This window comes from Festucalex cinctus, chromosome 16, assembly GCF_051991245.1.
Source record: "Festucalex cinctus isolate MCC-2025b chromosome 16, RoL_Fcin_1.0, whole genome shotgun sequence".
In the NCBI taxonomy this organism is placed as follows: domain Eukaryota; kingdom Metazoa; phylum Chordata; class Actinopteri; order Syngnathiformes; family Syngnathidae; genus Festucalex; species Festucalex cinctus.
In genome coordinates, this window is record NC_135426.1 from 20,613,374 (window position 1) to 20,640,769 (window position 27,396).

The following is a 27,396-nucleotide window of genomic DNA, read 5'->3' on the forward strand; positions in this document are numbered from 1 at the left end:
GTTTCACTATTAACACCAGTTAACGTGTTCAATCACAGTTAAGAACATCCAAGTGCAACTTCACAAATTGCTTTGAGTTCATAAAATATTGATGATGATGGCCACACTATTAACACCTAAACCATTATTTCCAATGGGGAAATTATTTATTTCCAAAGTCTGGAATCATCAGCCTGTTGGTGTGCTTCGCTATCACCACGTCACAACAACCACTAAAAAGGTGTCAACCACTATGCAGCTCATTCATTCAGCATGTGTTTTATCACCTCCACATGGCAGCAGCAGCGCGAAGTCTGTATTGGGCTTCACACCTCAGTGTTGACCCAGGAGGACAGAGTCCACAGCGTGACGTTGTCATCCATTTGCGCTCGAAACACGCTTTTACACGTTGCTGTTTTGGTGGCTCCCCCATTTAAGACGGCGGATCACGCCCAAAACATTCTGCGTATTCAGGTGTTGTTGTCAGTCAGCGTTTAGCTCACTCCCTCATGTGCTCCTGAGTGAAACAAAGCCCCGGGTTACAATTTTCCTTTGACTTAACTGAAACTGACAAAGAAACAGACAAATCAAGTGGGTAGTAGTCAAAATAACCCCCAAACACCCCCCAGCTTCAATATACAGGTTTCAGTTCAAAGCTCTGGTTGAATGTCTCAGTGCCCCCCTGCTATTGATATTCAAATGAAACTTCCCCAGTGGCCTGATGAGACGGATAAGAGGACTGTGGAAAAAGGTCCAAACAGAGACTACATTGATTGATTCTCAAACACAGAATGATGAAGCCATTCATTAATAGCAGCTTGGTTTTGAGCAGATTCAACAGAAATTGACATCCGTCAGTTAATCACAGTTTCTGTTCCACTCGCCACCTTAAGTATCTGAGCTTATCACAAGTTTTTGTACAACGTTCCATCGAAACCCGCATCAAAACTCTGTTTAGCTGTAAACTTGGGTTCTTGCCTTTTCTCGCTACTGTTTTAGTCCCGAGTGTATGGAACAATATAGCATGGTGGTGTGTCCTGTCACTTCGCACCAAACTTTGAACACGCCTCATTTGCCACCACATGGGCTGCACTCTCCTCCCGTGTCTCCTACTCAGCTATAAAGCCCTCCCACCCTCTGTCTGGAGCAGACCAAAGTTTAGTGAGCGTGTGAGGTGGAGCTTAACTAATAGCTCTGTCCCACTAGGGGAGAAGAGCTAAGGTAAATCAGAGGTATTTTTATTTATTTATTACTTTTAACTTGTTTTTTTTTTTTCTCTCTCTGTGGATTACTTGGAGCCCGATTCAAAAAAGGATTAAAGAAAACGGATATTGTGTTTTACTGAAAGCTATGGTGGCTTACGATGACCTGGGAAGCTTGGTGCCTATCAAACGGACGCTGCAAGTGATAGACCACCAGAACCAAGCCCACAAGGAGTTAGAGGTGAGATAAGTACTGCTTTTACATTGTGTTTTCTCTCATTTGGCTCAGGACTTGTAAGGCTTTGAACTATTATCTAACAAAGCCACTTTTTTGCTCCCACACATATAATTTTGTGCATTAGCTGACTTTTCTTAAATATTCATCCCGGCAGGGGCTTGGTAGGATATGGAGCAGTTAGTGTATTCAACATAATCAAAGTACCACAAACAATGAAATAGCAGGGGGGTAATTTGTTATAGTTTAGCCTAGGTTTAGAAATAAGCAACTCTTCACCACTTGAAGATCCGGTAGAGCAACGTGGGACTGGTCGCTCTACTGTAGAAGTTTATATTGTGCCTTTAGTTCTCTTTGGAAAGGGATTTCACCAACATGTGGTTTCACTGACAGTAAAAGTGCTAAAGTTCTGTGAAGTCTGGAGACGATTCTCCACAGGCCAGTTCCCAGACTTTCACAAGTGACTTATTGATGACCTTGGCTCTGTCGTTTGAGGTCTGGTTCTGGTCTCAGCACTTTGCTGTAAAAGGCAAAAGCGCACATCTGGAGTTTTCAGCTCACCACACAATTAAGTATAGATCAAAGTAACCTAAATGCCTCCTAGCAGGGAGGTTGTAATAATGGGTCTGGATGGAGATTGTGCAACACTATTCATTTTCTCTACTAACAATAGTTAAGAGGCTTCAGCCATTTGGACTGGAATTCTGCAAGAAAAAACTACTTTCTGCAACACAGAATCCATGATCATTAGCTTTTTTTTTTTTTGGTCATGGACTAGTCCCCCTAAAGGACAGGAAGGGTGTGCTAAGAAAGAAAAACACACACCATCCCCTCAACTTCGGTGTTTTAATTTTATTCTCAACATCTGCACAGATAATAACAGGTCACAAATGAGTCGCTCCCAAGGACTACAAAGTATCCACCATGTGGCAACCATGTGCTGGCCCTGCCACTAGAGGGCTTAAGAAAGCTGCGGTTCGGAGTCTTGAGACCCTAGTCAACCACAGTCATAACAGCTCAAAGGGCACACCAGAGCGAGTGGATCAGTTCCACAGCTGTGCCTGAGTGGTTTCCCAGATTTTGCTGATCCAAGGCAAAAATCACTTCTGGGCTGAGTCAGGAGAAAACACAAGCAACTCAATTAGAGACTTAAAATGTGAGATGGCGCAAACTAATTGAATGTTGTGATTCTGATCCTATAATGATTTGGAAGAACTTCTGTGCTCTGAAAGAATGACTTCAGCTTCTTGATTACTGCTCTCTGTCGTTATTGGCACAAGGCCGAGCAGCTCTCTTCGAACTCTCAAGGGTGGGTGGTTGGTTACCTGGCCCAGGTGTAGATCTACTCTCACGCGAGCCTATTAAAAAACTTGTGTCAACTTGCAGAAGCACTGTAAACTCAACTGCATACCCCATCCCCCATCGTGCGACGCCACTATGTAAACATTGAAGCAGGGGACAGATTTACTGCAGGTTTACAATGACGACCCCCAGACTAGCCGCCGCGGGCTGTTTCACTTTAAGGCCACACCACCTGACACACTGCTTTGTCTGTCTGGATAAGGAAGTTAAAGAGCAGCGAGTCACCAGGAAGCATTTATCTCCCACAGATACACTTTTAAGAGGGCTTGTTGTCAGGCAGAAAGTCGTGTAGCGTGGACAGGGGGGGAAAGGATGGCTAACAGCTGAGAGCGGAGTCTCGTGCATTCTTGGCATTCCTCCAGACCCCTTTCCGACCAGATCAGCACTAAGAGGGGTCTTTATGCAGGGTGGGCCGGCCGCCTGCCTCTCACATGATGGAGCAAACAGCTGGTGCAGCCGCTTTGGCCTCCATATTGTCCAACCAACCACAGGCAACATTTCTGTCTGCCCTGTGAGCTCAGCCAATCTGTCTAGCTAAACCATGATCTTCCAACTCCTCCTACTTCCTGGCTCAAAAGCCTGGAAGTGCAATCAATAAAAATGATTGATGATTCGATGGATTTGATCAAAAGGAAGTCACAAGGCACTCGTCTTTGATTTGTTCTTTCACTTCCTTGGCTCACTCTCTCTCTCCTTATTTTATCTTTCTAACCCAGGAACCCAGCAACAAGCGTGTCCGTCCTCTCGGCAGGGTGACGTCGTTAGCCAACCTCATCTCTCCGGTGAAGAATGGGGCCGTCCGGCGCTTCGGCCAAACCATCCAGGTACGGGCTTTGTGATGCTTCTTTCCGCATGTTTTAAGTGAAAACATCACGGCATGTCTGACTTGCGGGGCTTTTTTCATCTTCAGGCCTCCTTCCGGAGTGATGGCAAGTCGTCGGTCGTGCCCCAGAAGCCTTGCAGCAAGGCAGCGGCCCCCACGCCGCCTAAAAGGAGAAACAGCACACTGTGGTCGGAGACACTTGATGTACACCAGAAGGAAACCTTAACCACCAAAGAGATCAAGAGACAGGAGGTGAGAATCCCATTACACTCAAAGAATGAAGCCTGTGTGGTTGAGAAATCCAGACAGCACTGTACGTCTAGACTACTTTCACATATACCTGCAGTATTTGTGTCAAATAGTCTAAATGGGAATAAAACCCCTCACAGGGCCTGTTTCCCAGTCTGTGTAAGTTCACATGGAACTGACAAGCCAACGAGGCAAGCTACCTCCCCACTTATGTCTGACATCTTATCCAGCTGTCAGGAGCCATAAACTTTGTGCACTTTTAAAATACAGACGGCAGCCAGCATGACTTAGACTTCAGTCGCTTGGCAACCGGCACAAGTCTGGCCTATAATCAAAGGGGTATTGGGTTGTCCCAATGTAAAACGCACCCTGATTCATGTGTATCTTTCTTGACCCAACCCCCGTTCTTCTCTTCCTCAGGCCATATTTGAGCTGTCTCGTGGAGAACAGGACCTGATTGAAGATCTCCAACTTGCACGCAAGGTTTGTACTCAGAAAGCAAACAGATTAAATCAAAGCCTGGCAGGCCCTCCGCACAATCAAGCCAGGGACTATAAAAAGCCAGGAATTTATCCTCCACTCTATCTTTTTTGTGTCGACTCTTGTCTTTAAGAGCTATTTTTAACATCCTCCCGTCCCGGTTTAGTGGGGATTTATTTAACAATTTCCTCCCTCTCTCCAGGCGTATCATGACCCAATGCTGAAGCTCTCCATAATGTCCGAAGAGGAGCTCTCGCACATTTTCGGGAACCTGGATGCCTACATCCCTCTGCACGAGGACTTGCTGGCCCAGCTCTCCAAAGCGACAGGCTCCAACGGAACCGTGGGCCAGATTGGTCAGATTGTGGTAAACTGGGTAAGCTTCATTTCAGATGAACTATCTGCATCAAAATGCTTTAAGGGAGAGGTACTTGAAGAGCCTTCTTCTTTGTGTAGCTACCCAGGCTGGACGCTTACAAAGAGTACTGCAGCAACCAGCTGGCTGCCAAGGCCCTGTTGGACCAGAAAAAACAGGACCGGCGGGTGCAGGACTTCCTGCAACGTTGCCTAGAGTCACCCTTCAGCCGGAAGCTGGACCTCTGGAGCTTCCTGGACATCCCACGCTCCCGCCTAGTCAAATACCCACTGCTGCTCAGAGAGATTCTGAGACACACTCCACCCGAGCATCCGGATGCCACTAGCTTAGAACAAGCAGTAAGGATCAACCATAAGATGGTTTTTGAAATGCCCGTTATGGACCTTGAGACTAAGTTATACGTTGTCTTCAGATAACCATCATCCAAGGGGTGCTGTCCGACATCAACATGAAGAAGGGCGAGTCTGAGTGCTTGTACTACATTGACAAGCTGGAGTATCTGGATGACCGGCAGAGAGATCCCCGCCTTGAACAGTGCAAAAGCTTGCTGTGTCACGGCGAGCTTCGCAACAAGAGTGGCACGGTGAGATGAGTACACAACCTGACTTATCTTATCAAGCCAGACTTCCACTCAGTCAGGGAAGAAAAGCAATCTGTCTACTCACTTTGAGGGAGTAGAACTGGGGTAGATTTCTCCTAGCCAATCAGCAAGGCAATGCTAGCATTAAAATACATCATTTTAACGAAATACATAATATTCAAACTAGAGAGCAGTAGTTTCAGATCATGACAGAACAGTCTTAAAAATGTGGTCTGACGGGTTATGAAATACCAGTGGAATCGCACACAAGCAAGCCTTTTTCTCACTGCAGCCCCAGCTGTTATATCTGTTCCCTGATACAAGTGGATTTAAACTCTTAAGTCTCTTAGATTTTTCTCAAGCTGCTGCACCTCCAGTTCGGTTTAGGGGGAGGGACAAAACAAAGCGAGTCCAATGCATGTTTTTGGAATGTCGGAGAAAACTGGAGTAGACAGAGAAAACCAACCTAGTCACCCTAACTGACGAACAAATGAAAAACAACCTCACACCTTTTTGTTTCCTTTTTGATAGAGGTTAGAGTAAGTCTCATTCTGTCAATGCTTATAAAGGATTATAACAAACAGAGAGTTATTGTTTATGGACACGCAGCCAAGCCTCAATTTTTCATTCCCTCCTTCACAGAAGCTGCACGTGTTCCTGTTCACCGAGCTGCTCGTCCTGACGCGCTCGGTCATCCGGAATGAGCGCCAATGTTTCCAAGTGTACCGGCAGCCCATTCCCGTGCAGGACCTGGTGTTGGACGACCTGCAGGATGGTGACGTCAGGATGGGTGGTTCGTTCAGAGGCGCCTTTAGCAATCCCGACAAAGGTAAGGCCTGTGTTCTCAGAGAGATCTTGGCATCCAATTGCGGAATCTGGATTGGCCGTGAACTTGATTATTATTATTTTTTTATTTCCATTCTAGCCAAGAATATTTTCCGCGTGCGCGCCCAAGATCCCAGCCAGGCGCAGTCACACACGCTGCAGGTCAACGACGTCTTCCACAAGCAGCAGTGGCTCAACTGCCTGCGCAGCGCCATTTCCGTCTACCGGCCCCACGGGGAGCCCGCCTCTCCGCCAACAACCACAACAGTCGTCCGCTCGAAACGCCGCCCATCCTCTGTCTCCGCCATCGTCCACATGGAGGAGACGGACGAGAACTGCCCGCAGCGGACCACTCAGTCCGCCCCCAGCTCGCCGTGTGGCACCGCCACCCCGTCCCCCTCCGAGTCCCCAAACTCCTCCACCTCATCATCGCCTGTTCCCCAACCTGTGTCTCACAAAACCAAAAAGGACAAGAAGTCCCTTTATTTATTAGGGAAGAGAAAAGAGACGATGGTGTAACGTGGAAGGAGAAAACAGACTCAATATTTATGTACATAAATACAGAAAAACTGGGACTTGTATTTATATGTGTCATTGTGTTGCGTATCCTGACAACAGTGTTCTGTGTTACTGTCCATTTTGGCAGCTGTTTACCTCACCCCTGCTTTTTAAGTCCATCCCAAAGACCCATGTTTCCCATACATCATATTTCACAAAACATATACACAGACATCAAATTGTTGTTCTGCCATAAAATGGTTCCTTTTTGTGTCCTAACCTGAAGTTTGGGAAACCCTACCAAAGGCAAAAAGAAAGGGAAAAATGTTTACCATTAATGATATTTAAACTTTTTTTCCTGCATAAGAAGAGGGGTATAGTTTTACATTTTTCTATTCTTATGTGGTATTTTTTAAGCTGTATTAAAAGGAGCACTGTTTTAGCTTTTAGGTGGCATGTGTTTTAAACAAGACAGAAAAACAAATTAAGGCGTACCACATAAGTTACATAAGTTACAAGTGAACAAGACGTCTTATTTTTATACATTCCTTAAACCAAAAAATGCCAGCACAGAGTTGCCTTTGTTGTTGTTGTTTTTTTGTTTTGGTTTTTTTTCTGGCATCGACGTCATTTAAATCCAAAATCACAAGCTGAAGATGTTCTGAAACCGATTTTCGAACTGAGCCATATTTGGTTTCAAAGGAGACTTTTCGGTGTAGCATCTTTCATGGAGCTGAAGTTGTGGACTGCATTGCACCAGAGGAATGGAATTACAGAACGTGTTATAAGAAGGATGAAGAAGAGGATGTTGTTGAAGAGAACAGAGAGTTTGGAAAGAGAAAAAAAGAAAGCTTAATAAGAATAGACTCTATTGTCATAGTTGGAATGAGTATGTAGAAAGAAGGTTTCTGTATGTGCATGATGAGGTGGAAAAACAAGAGGGAAAAGGTGTACTTGCCATTAACTTACATAAGTATAAGAACAATAAAGATCTGTGTAAGATTTGCATCTGAACCTTTTGTGTCATGTCATCATTAATCGGACTTGAAAGTACCGTAAATAACACCTATGCATATATAGTTGTTTTTCGTTTGTTTGTTTTTTTCCTACAAAATACTTGAGATGTTCCTATAAGATGGCAACAATGTGACTCACTTGTAAGTGGAAGTGCCTTCAATGGGACTTTCAAACTTTTTTTTTTTTTTTATGCTTTTATTAATTCTAAAACTCTTCCATGGAGGACCAGCTCGCGGAAGAAGTAGTCTGCAAACCACCATCATTACTTCCAGTTCGGCGCGTTTGTTGTCTTCCATGGTGTGTCTCGTCTTACAGCAAAAAAACAAAAAACAAAAAAAACAGTTTTGTTTTTTTTTCCCCCTCTTCCAGTTTTGATTAGATCCCGTAAAATCACGCGAGAGGTCTCTCCCGGAGGACTGGAATCTTGACTAGTGTTGAGATGATAATCTTTATGTTTGTGAGGTTGCTGTGATGAGATTATTTGCGCACCTTACACACAATACGACCAAAGATGCTAAAGATGCTAAATGCCCGATTTTTTTTTATCTTTATGTGTGGCATCTAAGATAAAAAAAAAAGATAAAAAAAAATCAAAGATAAAGACATCAAAAGATATAAAATCTTTTAAGATTTGAAAAATCCTTATATGTGAACCAAGATTAAGCCAATGGGGCGGATGGGCGCTTTCATTATTGTTGCAGATGCTCATGCATGTTAAAGGCGAGCCCCATGCCGAGTGCAGACAATAAAACAGCTTGTTGGTCAAATTACATGAACACACCCACACAAAAGTATTTGCGAGATGCTACTGTATCAGCCAGTGGTGGGCCTAAACGTATGTAATCACAAGCATTGAGCTATGTGAGTATTTGTTCCATGAAGTCATATGCATTCCTTACAGTAGTTTATTCTGTTCATTCCCTGCACTGCTTCCAGTAGTATATATGATTGTCAAATGTTTTATCCAATCAGATTTCAGCCTCTTTGTTGCCATGTTAATCTGCCCAGTCATTTAGAATCACCACTGCTACAGGATCAGCTTTCACGAATCAAATTTCACATCAGAATTTTTGATTGGTTGGTCAGACAAAACTAGTTAAATAGCAAAAATGTCTGCAGCCATCCGCACACATTATGTCACAGTGGCTAACAATAATTATACTTTTTAGGGGGAAAAATATTTCCTTGAGGTGGTAATTTGTTTAAAACGTTGTCTCAAGCTTCTGGAAACTCCCTTAAAATCTAACTCCAGGATCAGTTTACCAAATCCACACACATAATAAGTGGGGATTAACACAACAAAAACGAGTCAGACGACTTCACCTCCATCCCGATCTGAATTTGGTGTTGGACAAAAATGGACAGTGACACTGAAAATACAGTCGGTGGCAACAGCACGTTCAGCCATCACTTGACCCGATGAAAATGGCAGCTTAATGTGCTCGCCGACTGCACACAAACGTTTTTCACCCTCGGGAGATGACAGGGACAAGTGAAGGAGAAGTCAAAGAACAATAAAATGCAAATCGTCGACCATTATAAAACAATAAATAACAGAAATGAATCAATCCCTGGAAGGATGTTGAAGTTATATAAAATCATTTGAACTTTCCATTTTTTTCCTGATACAGACCATGTTTTTTTTTTAATTGTTAAAATACGTGAACACAACACCTAAATTCATCTGAGTGACTGTTTTGACACTCCTCGTGGGACTGCTATTTTGATTAGCAACCAGAGTTCAAATGAGCTCAGCTCAAATGCCTCTAAAAATCTCCTTGTATGCTATTTATGGAGCTAAATGATGACTTTATTGCATTGTTATCATATTGTGTGTTACAGTACAGTGATCGAGGGGTTAGTACGCCTGAGACTCTGGGGTCGACTCTCAGCTTCGGTCTTCCTGGGGAGTTTGAAAGCAATTCTTTGCAATTATGGGGTAGCCTATTTTTCAAAACTATGCTGCACTATCCAAGTAAATATTCTCACAAAACATTTGCTCAAAAGGGGGATGTTAGGCCAACTGCTACACAACACATCCTTCCTCATTCTAATTCCATGTTATTCAGTTCTGCAGATTCTAGTGTTAGCTTACAGCTGCAGGTGTTTGCTCAGGTGATCCACGTGACCCACGCCTATGCTTGGAGGCAATACGCTGTTGACATTTGGCTTCCCCTTTAACATGGCCACACTGAACTAACTGCTGTTTGTTTGAAAAGAAACGTGAGATAAGTTGAATAATCACATGCAGTCTCATTCAAATTGTACCGCAAAGCAATCTATTTGCATAATGTGACGTTTAATTTACAAGTACTCTGGAAATCCAACCGGGGGAAAGGAAGGGCTGGAAATGAGAAGAAAATGACCTTTACTTTCAATCACCATAACACTTAAATTCATACTTCAATTAGATCTGCATTGCTTATTCAGGAAGGTAATCCATTTCCTATAAAAACTAGCAGCATTCACTCCCTTATGGAATGTACAGTCAATGAAATGTGGTCTTAACATGAACACTAAAAGGCAGAAAGTGCAAAAGTCCACAGTGTCCTGAAGCTATAAGGTTCACAATAGAACGAAGGTGAGGATTGATCTAAAGTTCAAAAACAAAACTGCAGGCTCACTTCTCCTGCAGGTTATCAGCATACAAGCAAGCATTTGTGCTTGGAGGATTGTAATGCAGAACCACCCTACTAATAAAAAAAAAAAAAAAAAAAAAAAAAAGTCAAAGCAATATTTTACGAGAGGTAGGATTTATAGTGGTTAGCCTCGGACATATTGTGACAGTGTTTGAGGTGGAGGGTTTCATTTCCTTAGGTGGAAGGTTTGTGGCTTTGTGATGCCCTGAGAGTTAACAGGAGTTTTGCTTGAATAATATAAACTCACGCCAGATGACTAGTGGCACCCCACATGTACTGACTGGTATTTACAAACACAAATGTCAAGTGTCTACATTGCATTTCTGTTGTGCAAGGTGGCAGTTATGAATATCTGGTAAAAGATGTCCTTCATAGCCAGTTGTTTTCAAAGCTGAGTTTGGCATACTGACAACCATTTTAGAGCATTTTGAAAGAACCCTAGAATGTTGTGTTCTGTGACATATATGAAAAAAACAAAAAAAAACAAAAAACAACAAAAAAACAACAACTAAATTTACACCACAAAAACACTTGATGGTAAAATTGATCTTTGACTTGCAAATATACAACTATGAAAAGCGCAAGTGAGCAACGTTGACCCACCAAAGGGCTCAAGTTGAACATCAGGGTTTTTTTTTTTTTTTTTGGGGGGGGGTTTTTTACATGCCGTTCATCATTCACTGGAGCCATGAAATGTTTTAGGTGTCAAGTGAGCTCAAGCACACGTTTAATGGCCTTTGAATTAGCCTCCCAACGGGAAACTCACTTAAAAATGTTGTGCTGTAAACAAACAATTGAATAACTAGCATCACGCCTCAAGCACATGTAAACGAAGTATTTAGCATCTTTTGTTTATGACATAACCGTGTTGAATAATCGGATGACCTGATTGCCAAACAAATTTACAAGCCAATTACAGGTTGTCGTTCGGAGCTGCTGCATTTGGTGTTTTGGCAGGAGCTCGGCGTCAGCATACCTTCAGCCATCACGCAGAAACGTTATGTAAGGAGTCTTAGGTGAAAGTATGTGAGGACCGAGGCTAATAAAATAGGATTTGCAGTGTTATATATCATTTTGAGTGACAGTTGCGTGTTTTAAAGTACACTTTTTTTTCTTTTTTTTTGTAAAGAACGGCTGATGGAAAAAAACTTGAAGATTTACAGTGCTGCATATCTGAAATGAATCCACCTTTCAATGTAAGTATATTCTATAAGATGTCTGTATTTAAATCTAATCCTGCGTTTTACAGTCCAAAAGCAATGTGGGACGCATTTACTTTTAGCCGATGTCTTCATATTTAAGCAAGGCAAGGTCAAACTTTAAACAGGGATGTTGTATGAAAAGGGCTTACAGAGCTGCAGTAAGGATGCACAATATGATATGATCCTTTATGTGAACATCTGTTAGGAGAATTCCGTCTAGATGTGTGGTCGACTCCCCCATAACACAGCCATCCAAACCAAAACAACAACTCATAATCAAGTTCAACAACGGTTCCTGCATGATCCCCTGCTGCTTTTGTCACATCTTGAAACAGCAAAGTCACCTGAAATTCTGGCCCAGGAGTTTTTTTTAGTTGCCCTTGCTTAATTTGACACCTCTAGTTTTTGATCCTCGTCAAGTGGCTGGTGAGGAGCACACCCAACTGCTCCATAATGATTGGTGAATGAAGCCATACTGCAGGTTACAAAAAAGTTCATGGATTTAATAAAAGGGACAGATTATTTCGATTTCCATCACTTCCTTTAACCCCTTATCATACGAGCAATTTTGCCGAAAATGCTTTAAAAAAAGTTGCATTCAAAGTAAGTTTGAAGCTGTTCCTGAACCATTTAGAGTATCGGCATAATTTATATATTTTTTTTTTAAGAATGTTTGGCCGCCAGAGACCAGCCTCTGACTGGTTCGCCACCACTGTATTAGTATGCCAAAGTTGTCCTACTGGTGAGGACAAAGAGCATATTATGGGCAGATGGCTTTTCACCAGGCATTGGTGACATGAAAGTCAATAGGTTGAACTGATCAAATCAGCAAAAAGAAAATGATATAAAAGACTGATAATAACCTGAATTTGTGAAGTCACAATTTTATGTTGGGAATATTATCACATAAAAAGTTGGACTAAATCTCAGACAGGTTTTCACTTTTTGTAAAGATCAAACCACTCAACCGTGACTGTGTTTCTGCCCTTCTCGCTAAAAAAGCTAAACAAGGTCAAGCAGCTTGCGCAAAGTCTTGATAATATTTCCAGACAGACGCCAAGGCATCGGACATCAAAGTCAGCTCGAGTCCTTTTCATTGGGAACACTGGCTCTGCTTTGCTATGACTGCTAATCCTCCATAAAAACCTGGGAAGGTGATGTCTGAGGCCTCACCCCAGCAGGGGAAACTAATCCGCTACGCCAGTCGTCATACTCTCACGGGTCGCCCCTTGTCTATGTTCAGTTTCATTTTGCCACATTGTAGGCAAGAGATCAAAAGATTCTTTCAGTGCACTACATAAAATACAGATTATTATAACCATAGACAATTAGCCTGTTGTTTACAATTGTTATGAACTAGTCTAAACCTCTCACTAAAACAAAACATCTTTGTTAGAAGGTCTCTGATATTGTGCAGGTATACCCAAAGAAGTCTGCTTCCAACTGTCCTTACATGACTCCCAGGCCCTTGCTTCTATGCATCTTTTTGTTTCTTCCCACCCATCAAAAAGCCATACTCACCATTTGCCCAGCATTATATGGGGTTGGAAGAGTGCTGGTTCACTCACCGGTACAAAAAAAAAAAAAAAAAAAAAAGGACCACCAGAGCAAAACAGGCTAGTCATGTCAGCAAAAGAATGAAGTTTGTCAGAATCCACTGCTATTTAATGCAAAACAAAACAAGAGCTACATTGGAAATCTGACTTTCAAATGTACTCAAACTGAACGTCACTCATCTTGCTTCGCAACCTTGTGAATTGACTTAGCATTCCCTGGCAGAAACCCTGTAATGCAAAACCAACATACAACCCATTAGTACTGCCACAGCTTTCTAAAAACACGTACCAGAGAGAGAGAGAGAGAGAGAGAGAGAGAGAGAGAGAGAGAGAGAGAGAGCACAGACTATTTGTTTTGATGTTTTTTATTACAGTTCCTCTGAGATTCTATCCATTGTTTTCGCCTTGCATCACAAATACTCCGACAGGCCATAGGTTACCTGACATAAATCTTAACCCTCGTCTGTCTGATCCCTGAACTGTACGTCCTAAATCACAGCTGCTCATAAAATTCTGTTTGGAGGATTGCTTTTGTAGTACCCACATGCAGGTGGCCGCCACATGTCACAGGGCTAAGTTCACGGGTGAAGAGGGGACAGCCTTTACTGGAAATTGGAGAGCCGGTGTTGAGCAGCTGGGACGATGGCGATACATCATTGTATTGATCTTTATTGCATCACTCAGGAAATATTCCTTTTGACAGTCAACAGTAAGATTAGAAGAAAAAACAACAACACCCAAACCCTATCCACTGAGCAAATCGAGAACAAAGAGAGAAGGCCTTGCTTTGAGAAAGGTCTGCTTAAAGAACAACTCAACAACCTAACTCAGTTGTGCATCAACAAATTGCCCTTTGGCTGTGATAGTGACACACCCTACATTGTCGTTACAAACTTGATATAAAACAGGGAAACCCCATGTGGATTAAAAAGAGTTAACTGTTTTGTAACCCAGCACCTAAGTATTGATAGAATATTGATATAGAAAAGCATAAAATACCAAATACCAAATGCAACTGATGTCTATTTATCATGATCCATCTGTCTAGATCATCTCAATCCAATGGCTGAATTTTAACAAAAAACGGTCATCTTCCTGGATGTTTTAGGCCATGGGTGCTTGAGGCTTTTTCATGTCATCATACATTTCACTTTGTATTCCGAGGGGTTCTTCAACACTTCAAGAGGTTTTGTACATTTGCTACAAAATTGTAATGCTGATCACCCACAAGAAGTTTGTTATCTGTGATTTTGAGCGAAATTTCCAGGTGAACTTAAAATGCACTCCAACCTTCACAGATAAAGAGATTTGAACCTACTCTAAACTTTGGAATGTCCAACTGTTACATGTTTCAGTACTTTTTCTACAACTTAACATTCTCTAGCAAGGAGCTGATTGGCAAAACTCACAACAGGTATTTGGTCCATGAAAATTTACAACAACGTCCACTCGTGAGCCTTTCTGTGACTCCCCCTAGTATGCAACGAGTCTTTCTCTCTGCTTCAACCCCTGACATCTGGTTTTTGACCCATTTTACTGCCGCTACTCCCCCTGATGAGCAAAGTTTGGCATCTGTTGTAAGGTTACTGTATCGAGTGATAGAGACAAGACCTGAAAAGTTCCACTTCCCCGCAGGCATCTACCTATGGTGCTTCATTTTATTAAATGTACTCTCACGCTGTTTTAAATAACTTTTTGCAGCATCATATCTTGTTTCCCACACTGCATCCATTGCAGTCTGCTAATTCTGAAGTGGGATTCTTCCACCAGAGATGCCTCCTGCACTAATGAACCAAACTGGGTATAAAAATCCGAAAAGTTGCATTCATAATTTGACATTCTGCATAAGGAAACGGTCTGCATTCCGGCAAGGTCCCAGCTGATTCCTGCCGTCTGGCCTCCCCTGAATCAAACACTGTACCACGAGTTAGTGTGTTTGCGTGTCAACCCCTCACCAACCATCTGAGCCTCATCCACCACCTGAGGGAATATGCTATGTTATTCAAGCCATTACTCAGCCCCGGTGCCGGATTACTCACACCTCTGTCCCGTTTTCACGCAAGACAGCAAAAGTAGATGCCTGCCAACAAACACGCCTCTTCTAGACCCACAGTGATTGAAACACGCAAAGCTCCGCTCTGATTGATGGCAATCACTGAGCAAATGAGAAAAAACAGTTCTAAACATTCTTGGATAACAGTCTGGCACCAGTCTGCATCAAATTTCAAAGGTGTGCATAAAGCATTGGAATGTTTTGTTTTTTGTTTTTTATTTAAAAAAAAATATTCAATTGTGCTTGATTGTTTATTCATCACCAAAGCCTGTATCACCACATTCGTTTTTTTTAATACCCCTGCCTTTGTCCCCTTGAAATGTACAATGAAAACATAGATCACAGATTTTGGGGAGTTTTGTGTTGTTACGTTTGCACGCCCAGCCCCCAAAATATCCAGTGAAATCCATCCATCTGCTCCAAATATAGGGATTTTCTAGTGATTGCACTTTGTACCCAAAGATGTCCAATGAAAAGCACCTCTCTCTGAATTTGGATTGAATTTGATTTAAAAACAAAACAAAACAAAACATGCATTTAATTTATTAAAAACATATGTGGAAAAAAAATGTATGTAGCCTGTTGAAAATTTGTGCCATTTAGCTTTGTTTGTTTTGTTTTGTTTTGTTTTTGAAAGCTTGTGTAAACATAGATGAGGTCATTATGGCATGGTGTACCGCAACCGGAGCCTATTCAGGCTGTTGAAGTATCCCTTTGACACTCTACTTTCAAGCAACGAGACTTGACTGGACTGGGCAAAGCTTTTGCAATGACAGTGAGACTTTAACTAGGCTACCAGTAATTATATGTTGTGCTTAAGTGATTCATCAAGATCACGCAAAGAAATGCGTATTCGTTTTGATATGTAAAATCTTCCAGAAGCAGGTGCGTATGTGTCATGTATGGGAGTTATGCTTACATGATGGGCTTATCATCTTTAAAAAAAAAAAAAAAAAAAGAAAAAAAACAGAAGTATCCTTTTACTTCATACCAGTGAAATGTAAACATCCCCATATATGGAAAGGTGTTTAAATCATGTCAGCCGCAGCAGAAAGGATAACAACGATAATTCAAATTGGCCTTTTCCAAATGGTTGCATGCATTCCCCGATGGTGTTCGCACTGAGGTAATCTGTGTGTGATATCACAGGAGGGAAGTTCAAAGTCTCACTGCGATGAACTCACCAAACTGTCCCTAGGCTCGCTGTACCTGCACACACCTGGCTCAGGCTGCATTTCGGGGGCCTTATGAACTGAGCAGCTTGTCAGAAGTTAAGCCCTCCTTTTGTGCGCCTGCATGTTTCTGTGCCGCGGCTTTGACAACATGTCCTTTGTGTCGTTTGTGGAGAGGTGACGAGGGAAAGCAGCAGAAGGGAGATACAAAACAGAGATTAGGAATCTAAGATAAGGAATCTAAGCGCTCAGTGGTGCACCAGAAGAAAGCACCCAATTGGACAATTTAGGGATTTCAGCATGCATTTGGAAAATAGCTATCGGATTTTAATCTGAAATAATAAATTTAATGGAAAAACCTGCATCTCCAATTTTGTTTTGTTTTTTTATAATATTGTTTTAGCAGACAAACAAATGTGCAATCAAAAGCACACATCCTCACTTTTTCTTTAGCTGTTTGTATGATATAAATGTCCAGTTAAAAGCATGTAACTCAAATTTTAATTTGAAATAAATGTCCAATAAAAAGCAAGTATCTAATTTTGAGTGGTTTTAGCTACTGTCGCGTGTGGCCAAAGCACATGACGTCACATCCGCAGACAGAGGGCACGAAATTCAAACCCAAATCCAATCTGAAAACTATTGGCCACGGGCTTGCAGGAGTACCCACTGTGAATAGCTAAGGTGTTAATATGCTAATTACAAGATGCTTGAGTTATAAATGGTCAAATAAAAAATGCTATTGTAAAGATATATTTGGGCAAATTTCTACATTGATCAGTTTTTAAAGAAATGTCAATTGAAAATCATGTACTGTTTAGTATGTCCATTTTTTTCTTTTGCTTTGAAACTAACAAAATGTCCAATGAAAAGTCATTCCAACTTTTGTTTTGGGTTTTTTGTTTTTCAACATCAATGCTTTTTCCAATTGTTACTTTTTATCTGAAATGATAATAAATGTATGTAATAAATGAAAAGCATGTACTGAATCTCCAAATACTGTGACCGCATATGTGGCAACATTTTGGAAACTACGCAACATTTCACGGGGCTGAAACTTCCTGCTGAACACACATTGGCTTTTGCAAACATATGGACAGATTATCAATATGACTAATAAGATTATGTGTATTCCACGGTACCTCATTCCAAAGTCTAACAGATAATCAAGTTGTAAACCGAAGAGATTGATATGCAAAAGTCCACGTCCCAGTCACTCAACGTGATTAAGTTGAAGTAGCACTTGTTCAGTGTTGGAGGTGGACTCCTTAATATGGCAAATGGTACTTCATTTTTTAGCGCATTTCCACCTTACCAGGTCCTCAAAGCACTTTACATTTTGAGTACTCATTCACCTACTAATGACGCAGCATCAGGAGCAACTGGGGGTTCTGCATCTTACTCAAAGATAATTCAACATGGTCACAATGGCTTGGGATCGAACCCACAACCATACGGTTGCGAGACGACCACTCTATCACGAAGTGAATAATGCTAAGTAGGAAATATATAAAAAAAATAAAAAAATTAAAAAAAAAGTTAAAAAAAAAAAGTGCAACAATTTACATAATTAAAAATGCATCAATAATCGTTTTATAATAAAATTGCATCGTAATCGTGAGGTATCCGACGAGTCCCACCCTGACTGATGAACATCATTTTTCAAAAATATACGTCCTCATATTATGGTGTAAAGTTCCCTGTGACACATTAGGTACTAACTATTTATTTTTCTAGAACTCGCTCTGTTTCGCTTATTTGACTGACTTCCTCTGCCAATGCACAGTGTGAGGTAAACAGGTGTGTCAGGTATTAGTATCACCTGAATGGATGTCACACACATGTCTGCCAGCATTTGAACGGTGACTGATGTGTGCAGCAGACTCAGTGGTAGTGGATCTGTGTGAATGTATCTCGTTTTGTGGATAAGAGTGCTCCCACTCGCCTTTCCCACAGGGATTGGTTCCCAATGGGAACATGTTGAGAGTTGGGTCTGTTGTTGAATGCAGATATGTTATCTGGAAGGAATAGATACAGTAGTTGCATACCTGCGCCTGGTAGTTGCACTGCCTTTAATGGAAGACTAACAGGGGCATCAGCTATTGGGCAGTAGAAGAATACATACAGATTAAATACCATCATTCGGGTGGCATAAATGGTGACTTAAAAGCCAACCAATGGCAATAGCGCAAAACCATACTAGAAGGCAAGCCACAGTACAGTGGAAGAACACGTGTGGACTAAGTATCCCCTGACATATCTTTGTGCTGCATCAATGATGGACATATTAGACCACCCAATGATTGTGTGAATGACCATACAGTCTGCACAGAAGGTGGGGCTTAATCAAAAGCGCAAGCCACAAGGCAGGGGAAGAATACATGCAGACTGAATAGTATGTTCTTTTAATTCAGTCTTTAATCTACTTAGTTTTTAAATGAAGAACAATAATGTCATTTATGCATATAAATGACTAAACTGCCTTTTTTTTTTAAGTGAATTTAATAACTTTTACAGCTGGACTAAAAAGAGGTGACTTCAAAACTGAAATGCTAAATGCCGAACAGCTGCTTACTATTGGAGTTACTGACCAATGCTCATCAGCCTTCACCCAATTAGAAAAGCTGCATTATATCATTCTTTTCCTCCTACAAATTGTGTGTAGCTTGTTTAGGTATAATGGAGGTTGAAATGTCTATACACCCCTGTTCAAATGTCTTTTTTTTTTTTTTTTTTTTTGGTGAAGACTTTTTATTGGCACTGTGTAAACGCTGCAATTGACTTGCAGGTGGTGTGGTTTTCCATCCAAGTCACGTACAATACAGCATGGAGACACAAGTTACAGACACCTGCACATGGCACTGATGTGTCAACAAAACCATGGCGGTCTGATATTTTCATGCTGATGATTTTTCTCGGAATGCTGTGGGAAGCTTTCTCAGAATCCGAAATGTCATCAGCTGCAAGTACGAAACAATAAATAAAAAAAAAAAACACACACACAGATGAAAGAGACTGCACGTGCGCCACACAACGTCATCATACGTAACCTTCAAAATGAGACTTCCAACTCCATATGATGTCATTATCACACAGTTTTAAAGTGGGCTCAATAAATAAATATACTGCTCAACAGAAGGACAAATGGGGGTGTGAAACAGAAACGCCAAGACACAACAAAAAGCCGAAAGGGCAACAAGGAGACATTCGAAGGCCGCAGCCTCGACACGACTCGATAAGATAAACACTTTTCTCACAGTACAGAACATTCAAGCTGCGACTGTCAAGTACCCTCAATGTATTTCTGAAATGTAAAGATGAGCTTTTAAAAGTGACTTGGGACCTTAGTATTCCAGTTTTGTTTTGTTTTTTTAGGGTTCACTGAAGCTGTTGAGTGTTAACCAACTGACCATAATAATTGACATTTTGAGCTCATTTTGAGAACCAAATTTTCCAAACATGCCATTGGTATCATGGCCTTATTTGGTCAAATAACCTTCAACTTTACGAACTTCCCAGAAAGCGTCAATAATATCAGTTAAGACAACATGCGCTGTAAGCGTTGGGATCGGTTTCAAACCAATGCTCAAATACAAATTCTCCATTCAGACTGTGCGTGCAGCCGTGCACCTTATAATGACAAACACATTAACGGCTTTGAGACTAGCCGCAAAACCCGATCCCCGCACGAGACCGGGAAGACGATGACGTGTGTGGAAGTTACCGACTAATGAAGAGAAATGTCTTCATTCCCCGTCTCCCACCCTGCGTCACGATGGTCACTTTGCGACCACAGCACTCTTGTGGGATTAGCCAATAATGGCCACCCTGTAGGGAATGATTATATGGTTTTTACACTTTTATGTTTACAAAGCCTTTGCGAGGATGAACACGAGGTGAAGCGCACGACAAGCATCGACAGATTTCAGCCTTTTGCTTTTTTCTTTGTGACCCTAGTTCCAAAGAAAACGTCAAGAAGGGAAAGTGAGGGTTAGTATAATATGACTAGCGCATTGGAGTGGGCTCCAAGTGGTACAAAAAATAATAATAATAATAATACTGAATTAAATGTTTAAACAGTGCTTAAAGCTACAGTGGCTTCAGTTACCATAAAACAAATACAAAATAAGAACACTCACAAGGAGCTGCTGAATATGTCAACCTTTTATTAGTGGCCTCGAACGGCCAAACACTCAGCTACACTGAGAGCAATAAAAGCGAAAATGTACTTAGAAATAGCCAACAAACCGGTTTTATGTACTGTACCTAAACGGGCAATTAGTGAGTACAACAATGCACGTATTGTGTTTTCCGGACTGTCCTCAACAAGTGAGGTGAGATATTCTGCTCTAATAATAATAAGCCTTGCCAGCAAAAACACTGCAAGGTGATCCAGCGGGGGCTCAAAGCAACAAATGTCAAAGCGAGCATGGACTCTTATCGCGACACAGCTAGAATGTGTTGGAATGCACACCAAAGCGCCCCCCCCCTTCACCAAGTGCACGTGAGCTAGCAAAATAGTGGCAAGCTAACACACGATTTAAAAAAAAAAAAACACGGTGGGGTGGGGCAGTTTTACGGTAATCACTTGTTTCCACTACTTGCTGAACAGATGCGAAAGATCCCTCACTTTCACCCCTGTCTCGGCATGCAGACGAAACAAGGCAAGCGCAGGAAGCCATGATTAAAGCACTTCCTGTCTGACTGGCCGGCAGGACCAAACAGCTTGGCTGCGGCTCATGTATTATTTCAGTCAAACCCCAACCCGGTGAGGTTAACTAGTCTAGTTTCAAACTACATATTGTGTAAACCTGATAATCATGTAGTTTAAATGTTTCTTATACATGCAACCTTGTGCAAAAGTTATGTAACTCCAAATTTCTTTCATTAATCTTCATAAGATTTTGTTGAGTGATTACACAAGCAAGTCTGGCTTTGTTTATCTACACACACTGTTGAGTCAGTCGAGGGGTATGAGGTCGCTGTCTTCGGCAGGCCCGAGATTGCGCTGTCTGGTTCAGTGGCGGTTACATGAGGTAATAAAAGTTGTGTTCCAGGTCCCTGCAAGGCCACCCTCAGTGTGCAGAAATGAAAAAAAAAGATCTAAATGTGCAGTTACAAAAGGGCTGTAACTGATTCTGGTTCATGACTGGATCCTAGCTAACCAATCACAATCGCAAGCTGATTTATATGATGTTCATGTCGAAAATGTTACATATGAGCTTGGGAAATTTACAATGCGTTACAGCCATACTATCCTGGTGTCCACTATAAAATAAATGCATGAGAGAACCCCCCATATAAAAGTCACTATGTAAAGAAATATTTGCACCAACCAACAGTCTTAAGTTTGCACAGTGTGTCATGCAACCCTGTTACATCATTGATAAAAGACTTTAATGTCAAGATTGTGCTTTTTTTTTGTATGAATGATATATCGCTAGCTACCGTAGGTTTGTTAGCAGCTAATACAACCATCTTGAGCAAAAACTGTAAAATCAGTACTGATCTGCAGCCTTTCTAGTTACTGTAAACAGAAGGTAAATTTTTCAATGTACGTGCCTATTCTAGAATGACCCTTCAATTTGCGTCAGTGAAGTGGTTGGACACAAAGCACAACTTTTTTTTTTCTCGCCCCAAAACACTGGCAATGCCTCTAGTTAAACATGAGGACTGTGACGTCTACCAGGAGATGGCACCTACATGTTAAAGAGGTCATCAGTGGCTTCTGTAACAGTGGTGCCCCACATCCCCGATCACTCCATTGAGGGACCCCGGTGGTCAGTGGCCAAGTCAAATATTTATTTGACTTGGTCGTGAGCAAACACAAGTGTTCCGTAGCGTCATGCTTTGTGTCATTAACCGGGTTCATCAGCCTAAACAGGAGCTTCGCCAACTCCAAATTGGCTTTGCCCACACTGGCACTGACCCGTCTGGCCATTATTTTTTTCTTTATTAAAATTTAAAGATTTTTCAGAAACAGTCCAAATGTTTAACAAGGCTCCGGAAAATCATATTTTTAGACAGGTTTTTTTTTTTTTTGCCCCCAAAAAAAGAAGAAAAAAAATGTTTTGTTTTTGTTTATTCTATCATGACAATTCTGTCTATGGCAAAAAAAGAATGATGTGTTTTTAATCCCATTCCTGCATTCTTTTTTTCCAGTACTGCAGTGACCAGATGCTCAGTCAACATGCATTCTTCCTTTGTGCAACAACTTGCATTTCAGTTGTAAGCTCCCCCTGTGGGCCGGATTGTGAGTCAGTCTTGAATCTTCTGGCATTTTAAGGAGGCATGAGGCACAATACTAACTTTGGCTTGCATCTGTGACACATACACACGTCTGCTCTTCACGACCAGTTCCGGTCATTAATTCCTATTGACACAACTTTATGATATGTTTTATAGCTTCATCATAGTTCAAATCTGATCCGAGTAGTCTGAACGTCATTTCGTTGTTATTCACTCATCGACACCCGACTTGCAGAAATACAGCCGCAATATGAAGTGACACATCAGTCACACATAAAATGTAGAATGACAACAACCCTGAAACACGTGACTCATTTTATGATCAAAACTGCACTATGTACATCATATTGATACTTTGGCCCCGCCCAATATAAATAGTCCTGCTTTTGTGTTTGCAATTCATGCACTATTAATAAGAAATTATGGAAAAAGTTGAAAAAAAATACAGATTCTTTCAGTTGTGCCTGTTATAGGAGTAAAGCAAGCAAAATCCAGATCAACAAACCTTTGAGATTCTTTTTTTCTCCTCCATTTCCTCTAAAATGAATTTTTATTGCAAGGTTTATAATGTGAAGCTTCTTCCTATCAAGGTCGTCCCATCAAAGCAAGAGTAAAATATGTGGGATGAAGAACTGCCCCCGCATGTTAACGTCCTTCCTGCTGTATATTGAACAGCGCTCAGACCAGTTATACGCCGCAATCCCACCACTTATTTTGCTTTCGTTTGGGCTCAAAAGCTCCTCAAATATAACTTTCATATCACAAAGAAAGATCCTGCAAGATGTTGTATGGGTATTATTTTTGGGGCGACTGGATATTGGACATTTTGTTTACAGTTAACAGCAATGTTCTAATGTTTTATAACCTTCAAAAGTAAAACAAGGCATGGTTGATAAATCCCTTCTACGACCGTGTCAATCGAATCTTGTCATACATTACTTTTTAATTTGTGGAGGTACACCTATTGGTTTGTTCAGTGAGTCTACATCAGTCTGCATTCCTGCTTTATTTTGAAAACATTACAAATATACTACGTCCAAATCGAGTGCCCAAACCTCACATGCTCATTTTAGCGTCACAAAGTGCAGTATTTATAATGACATTCGTCGAAAAGTCCACTTTATATGGTACGTGTGATCATGTGGTGCTTTAACACGTCCAACAACAATAACAATAAAGCCGTTTAGAAATGGGTTTATTGTCCTATGTTGTCCCTCTGTCATCATCCATCAAAATGTTTTTCCCCCGCTGTCCCTTGTGAAGCCTACTTTTGGTTCCGCCGTCTGCCACTCAACAAAGAAACCCACAGCTGCTTTTGTTCCTGCAGCAGGTAACCGGCCTTCACCCACAGCTGAGTGCAGAAGAAAGGCCACAACACACTGTCACCTGCGCTCACCCAACAAGACAAAATCACAAAATCGGACGCATGTGATTTGGTTTATTATCGTTACTCCAGCTACGTACACACTGGAAGAAACACAACCTGCGGCAACAGTTTCAGGTTACAAAGCAAGCCACCTAGGTGATGTCATCGAAGTTGCGTTAGCTTGTGCATATCGGTAACAGAATGCTTGAGGGGATGATGGTGGAAAGGCAAGTGTTACTACGGTAATTGATTGCACTATGGGAAAGAAAGGTGGTAAGAACAGTAGATGGTACTCACAAAAACATCTGGTCTGAGATCTCTACTTCTACACTGTCTTGTACAGGTTGTATTAAATTTACACTTTATGGACAAAATACAGTGGCGTCTTAAGGCACGAGGGATCCAACAACTCACTTAACAACCAAGCAGCAGTTTAGCAAATAGTTAACAGTTCTTGGGGGGGGAAAAAAAAAAGAGGCGTCAAGCTGTTTAAGCTGTTAAAATCTATTTAATTATAGATTAAAAATGACTAATATTACTGCAGCTTACTGAGGAGTGCTGAGCGTCTCCAATCTATGTTTGTATGTATTATACCGCCCCCTAGGTGACAAAGGCCACTAGAAGGTGCTTCACAATCATAATTAATTAATTCATTCATAATGATGCACAAACTGTTCAATTCTATACAAATTACCTATTGAAGTACTATATATGTACTGTGTGTTTTTAACTCAAGATATTATCCCTCTGTAATATTTTTATTTTGTAAAAAGTTCTTAGAAAGTAAAAATATTACAGACGGATAATATCTTGAGTTAAAACAACTTTTTTGAACAATTAATAGCATTTCTATTCATTTCAATGGGAAAAGATTATTTGCGATATGGATGATATTGTTAATTACGGATTTTTGCTATTAGCAGGGCTTGGTCCCAATCTCTTTAACTAATTGTAATATGTCAAGCCAAGCTTTGTGCACCTCTACGCTAGAAATGACTTGGCTATATTCCATATACACTTTATGCATATCACATTCCCATTTAATTCAATTTTCTGAATTTGCTTGTCTGTTAAATTGGTCATAGGCTGAAGGCAAATCATGTGCCAAAGTGTGACAGCCTTGACAGAGAACAGGTTGGAGAGTTATATCATCTCCCTCAATACATATTGCAGTTTCTTCATGGTGTTACTGTACTTCAAGTGTTGCCAGAGAAGAGGCGACCACACGGAGAACTTGAATGTTCTGTGGAATTGTAGGCCACTGCCAACCAAGAATTTCAGGTCTGGATGCCGTCAATAGAGCCAGTCGGGCGACTCCCTGACAAAAGACGAACTGCTTTTTTCCAGTTCATCTGCCGCAGTTAAACTCATTGGCCAATCAATCCTCTTTACCTGCTTCAAAATTATTTGTTGCTTTGAACTTTTCAAAGTGTCTCATTCAAAATACTTTAATTCATTTATTTAAATTTTATTTATTTTCAAGGCAACATTTGCTTCTGTTTGAGGTAGAAGGAGAATCATCAACACATATGAGTGAGGGGGTACTCATGGTAAGACGAAAAGGTGTGCGGTACACAAGCCAAAAAAGGTTGATTTAGAGTACCTGAACCTGTGTAGGTTTTAGCTTGATTAATTTCACTTGGGCTCCATTCTATGGGACCATTTTTATGTCCTAAAGAAGACATCAGAGCCAAAACTCTACCACTGTCGATTTAAGTGATTGGGTGTGATTTGTTGGGGGATTAGTTCGCGAGCCCTGCTGGGTTGGGGTCCTGAAGGGGAGGAAACAGCAGCTGCTTTGCTCATCAGGCGCTTTAATGGAGCGCATCGCTTCCCAGTAAAGACACAATGCACCTATTGGTGTTTGCAAAGTGTGTTTCACACGCAAGTTCATGTTTTCTATTACCACTATATTTTTGTTTCTTTTCTGACCAAGTTGTTTTATTTGCACGCCTGCCTCCTTAAAAGTTTCTCATCCGCACTTGAGCATTCTCAAAGGATATTCTTCAAATGTTCAGCCTCTGCTCCATAGTGAAAACATTTAATAGCTACTGCAACTGCGTACATTCTACTGCATAGTAGAAAAAGGCTGCGCTTGTCTCAGTAGAGCTTCTAGTCAGCGCGCTAACATTCTCAAATCATATTCTTCAGACTTCCAGCCACTATCAAAACAACACCACCAGATTGTGATTGAGAGGAAAATACAGGCAGTATGAAACGTTTTGGCAGGTTGCAAAACTGAGCATGAACCAGCGTTTTCTTAAACGCTCCTGACAAGAGCCACTGCACACGGTTAGCAATGCAAAATTGCACGTTTCGTACAGAAGTAGCTTGGGTGGCCCAAGGCTGACGCGTGAGATTTCCTGAGGAGTCTATTGAAGTAAAAATGTGTCACTAAATGCTCTTTAAAGTTTACTTTGAGTAGACTGATCCGACCAAAGCAAATTTTAATGTAATATAACTCATACAGATTTATACAGTTCATGTATACTCATACTTACTGTAAATGGAGTATATAAGCTATGTACTAAATAATAACAATCAAAAGGTGTGTTATTGTTCACTTCCGGTTGCATAGTTGGCCTGCTGCTGACCTGCTGTTTATGACGCACTTTCAGAGCTGAAACGCATCCAGTAAGTGTTTGTGTCGAGTTTAAACCATTAATTGGGCCGCGTTGAGTAAACTTCACGTCTTGTTCTCTTCACTTGCACAAGCTACTGTACATTCATTACAAATTAAATATCGCAAGAGCATTTGATATGAAGCCAGCGCTTCAGAGAAGATCATGTTTTGATGATTTGAGCCGGTAAATTAGCAACAGTAAGCTACACAACCCGATGCAATGAGTCAGAGTTATGTTGTGAAATCACACATTCATTGACATGATTATAAAGTGGTAGCGCATTAATTTACTGACATTGATGTGCGCTTTGACATTTTTTCTCATGGGAAAATAGCCAACACACACATACTACAGTGATGTCATTCACCTGCAGTGTATTAGGGCGACAAAGGCTCTTTTGTGCCCGGGCAAACACATTTGCACACGTCTTTCTGTGTGGACCATGTGAGCAGAGTGAATTGACTGCACATGTGGCCTTCCAGTGGGGAGGACGGGGGGCGCACGGGCCATTTATCACCGCTTTGCCGTGTCGTTCATCAAGGCGGTAGGGGAGCAAGAGCGGCTGTGTTGCCACTTAGTCACTTCTCACTTTGGAAGGCCAGGTTAACGAGGCAAATCGGGCTAGGTCGCGTGGCGGTCAACGCGTTTCCCAGTTGAGGCATTTCGAGCATCTGAAAACAAAGCGGTACCTGAACTTATCACTTGGATAGTTGGAGAATGTATTCATGGCTACTGAATGAGGTGAAAATTCTTGTGTGAAAGTCTGTTCTTCTTGTTACACCATTGCATCTAATTATAATATATGTCTATCTTTGGCAAAAGCATGAACTAGTCTTTACATTGTATTTAATAGTATAATTTTATGTTTATATAAAGTACAAATTTATATACAAGTAAAATATTATATAG

General features: G+C 41.2%; 2 protein-coding genes across 3 annotated transcripts in view; one reads left to right on the forward strand and one right to left on the reverse strand.

Annotated features, from left to right (window-relative positions):
* Window positions 1–27,396, reverse strand: part of mkln1 (muskelin 1, intracellular mediator containing kelch motifs) — a 115,291-nt gene that overhangs the window by 64,416 nt on the left and 23,479 nt on the right. The gene's annotated exons all lie outside the window — the stretch shown is intronic.
* net1 (neuroepithelial cell transforming 1) lies at window positions 1,116–7,623 on the forward strand. Its single transcript, XM_077499172.1, has 9 exons — window positions 1,116–1,422; window positions 3,495–3,602; window positions 3,689–3,853; window positions 4,271–4,333; window positions 4,533–4,706; window positions 4,787–5,044; window positions 5,119–5,289; window positions 5,929–6,115; window positions 6,212–7,623. The coding sequence occupies exons 1-9, from the start codon at window positions 1,330–1,332 to the stop codon at window positions 6,628–6,630; spliced, it is 1,638 nt and encodes a 545-aa protein (XP_077355298.1). The 5' UTR covers window positions 1,116–1,329; the 3' UTR covers window positions 6,631–7,623.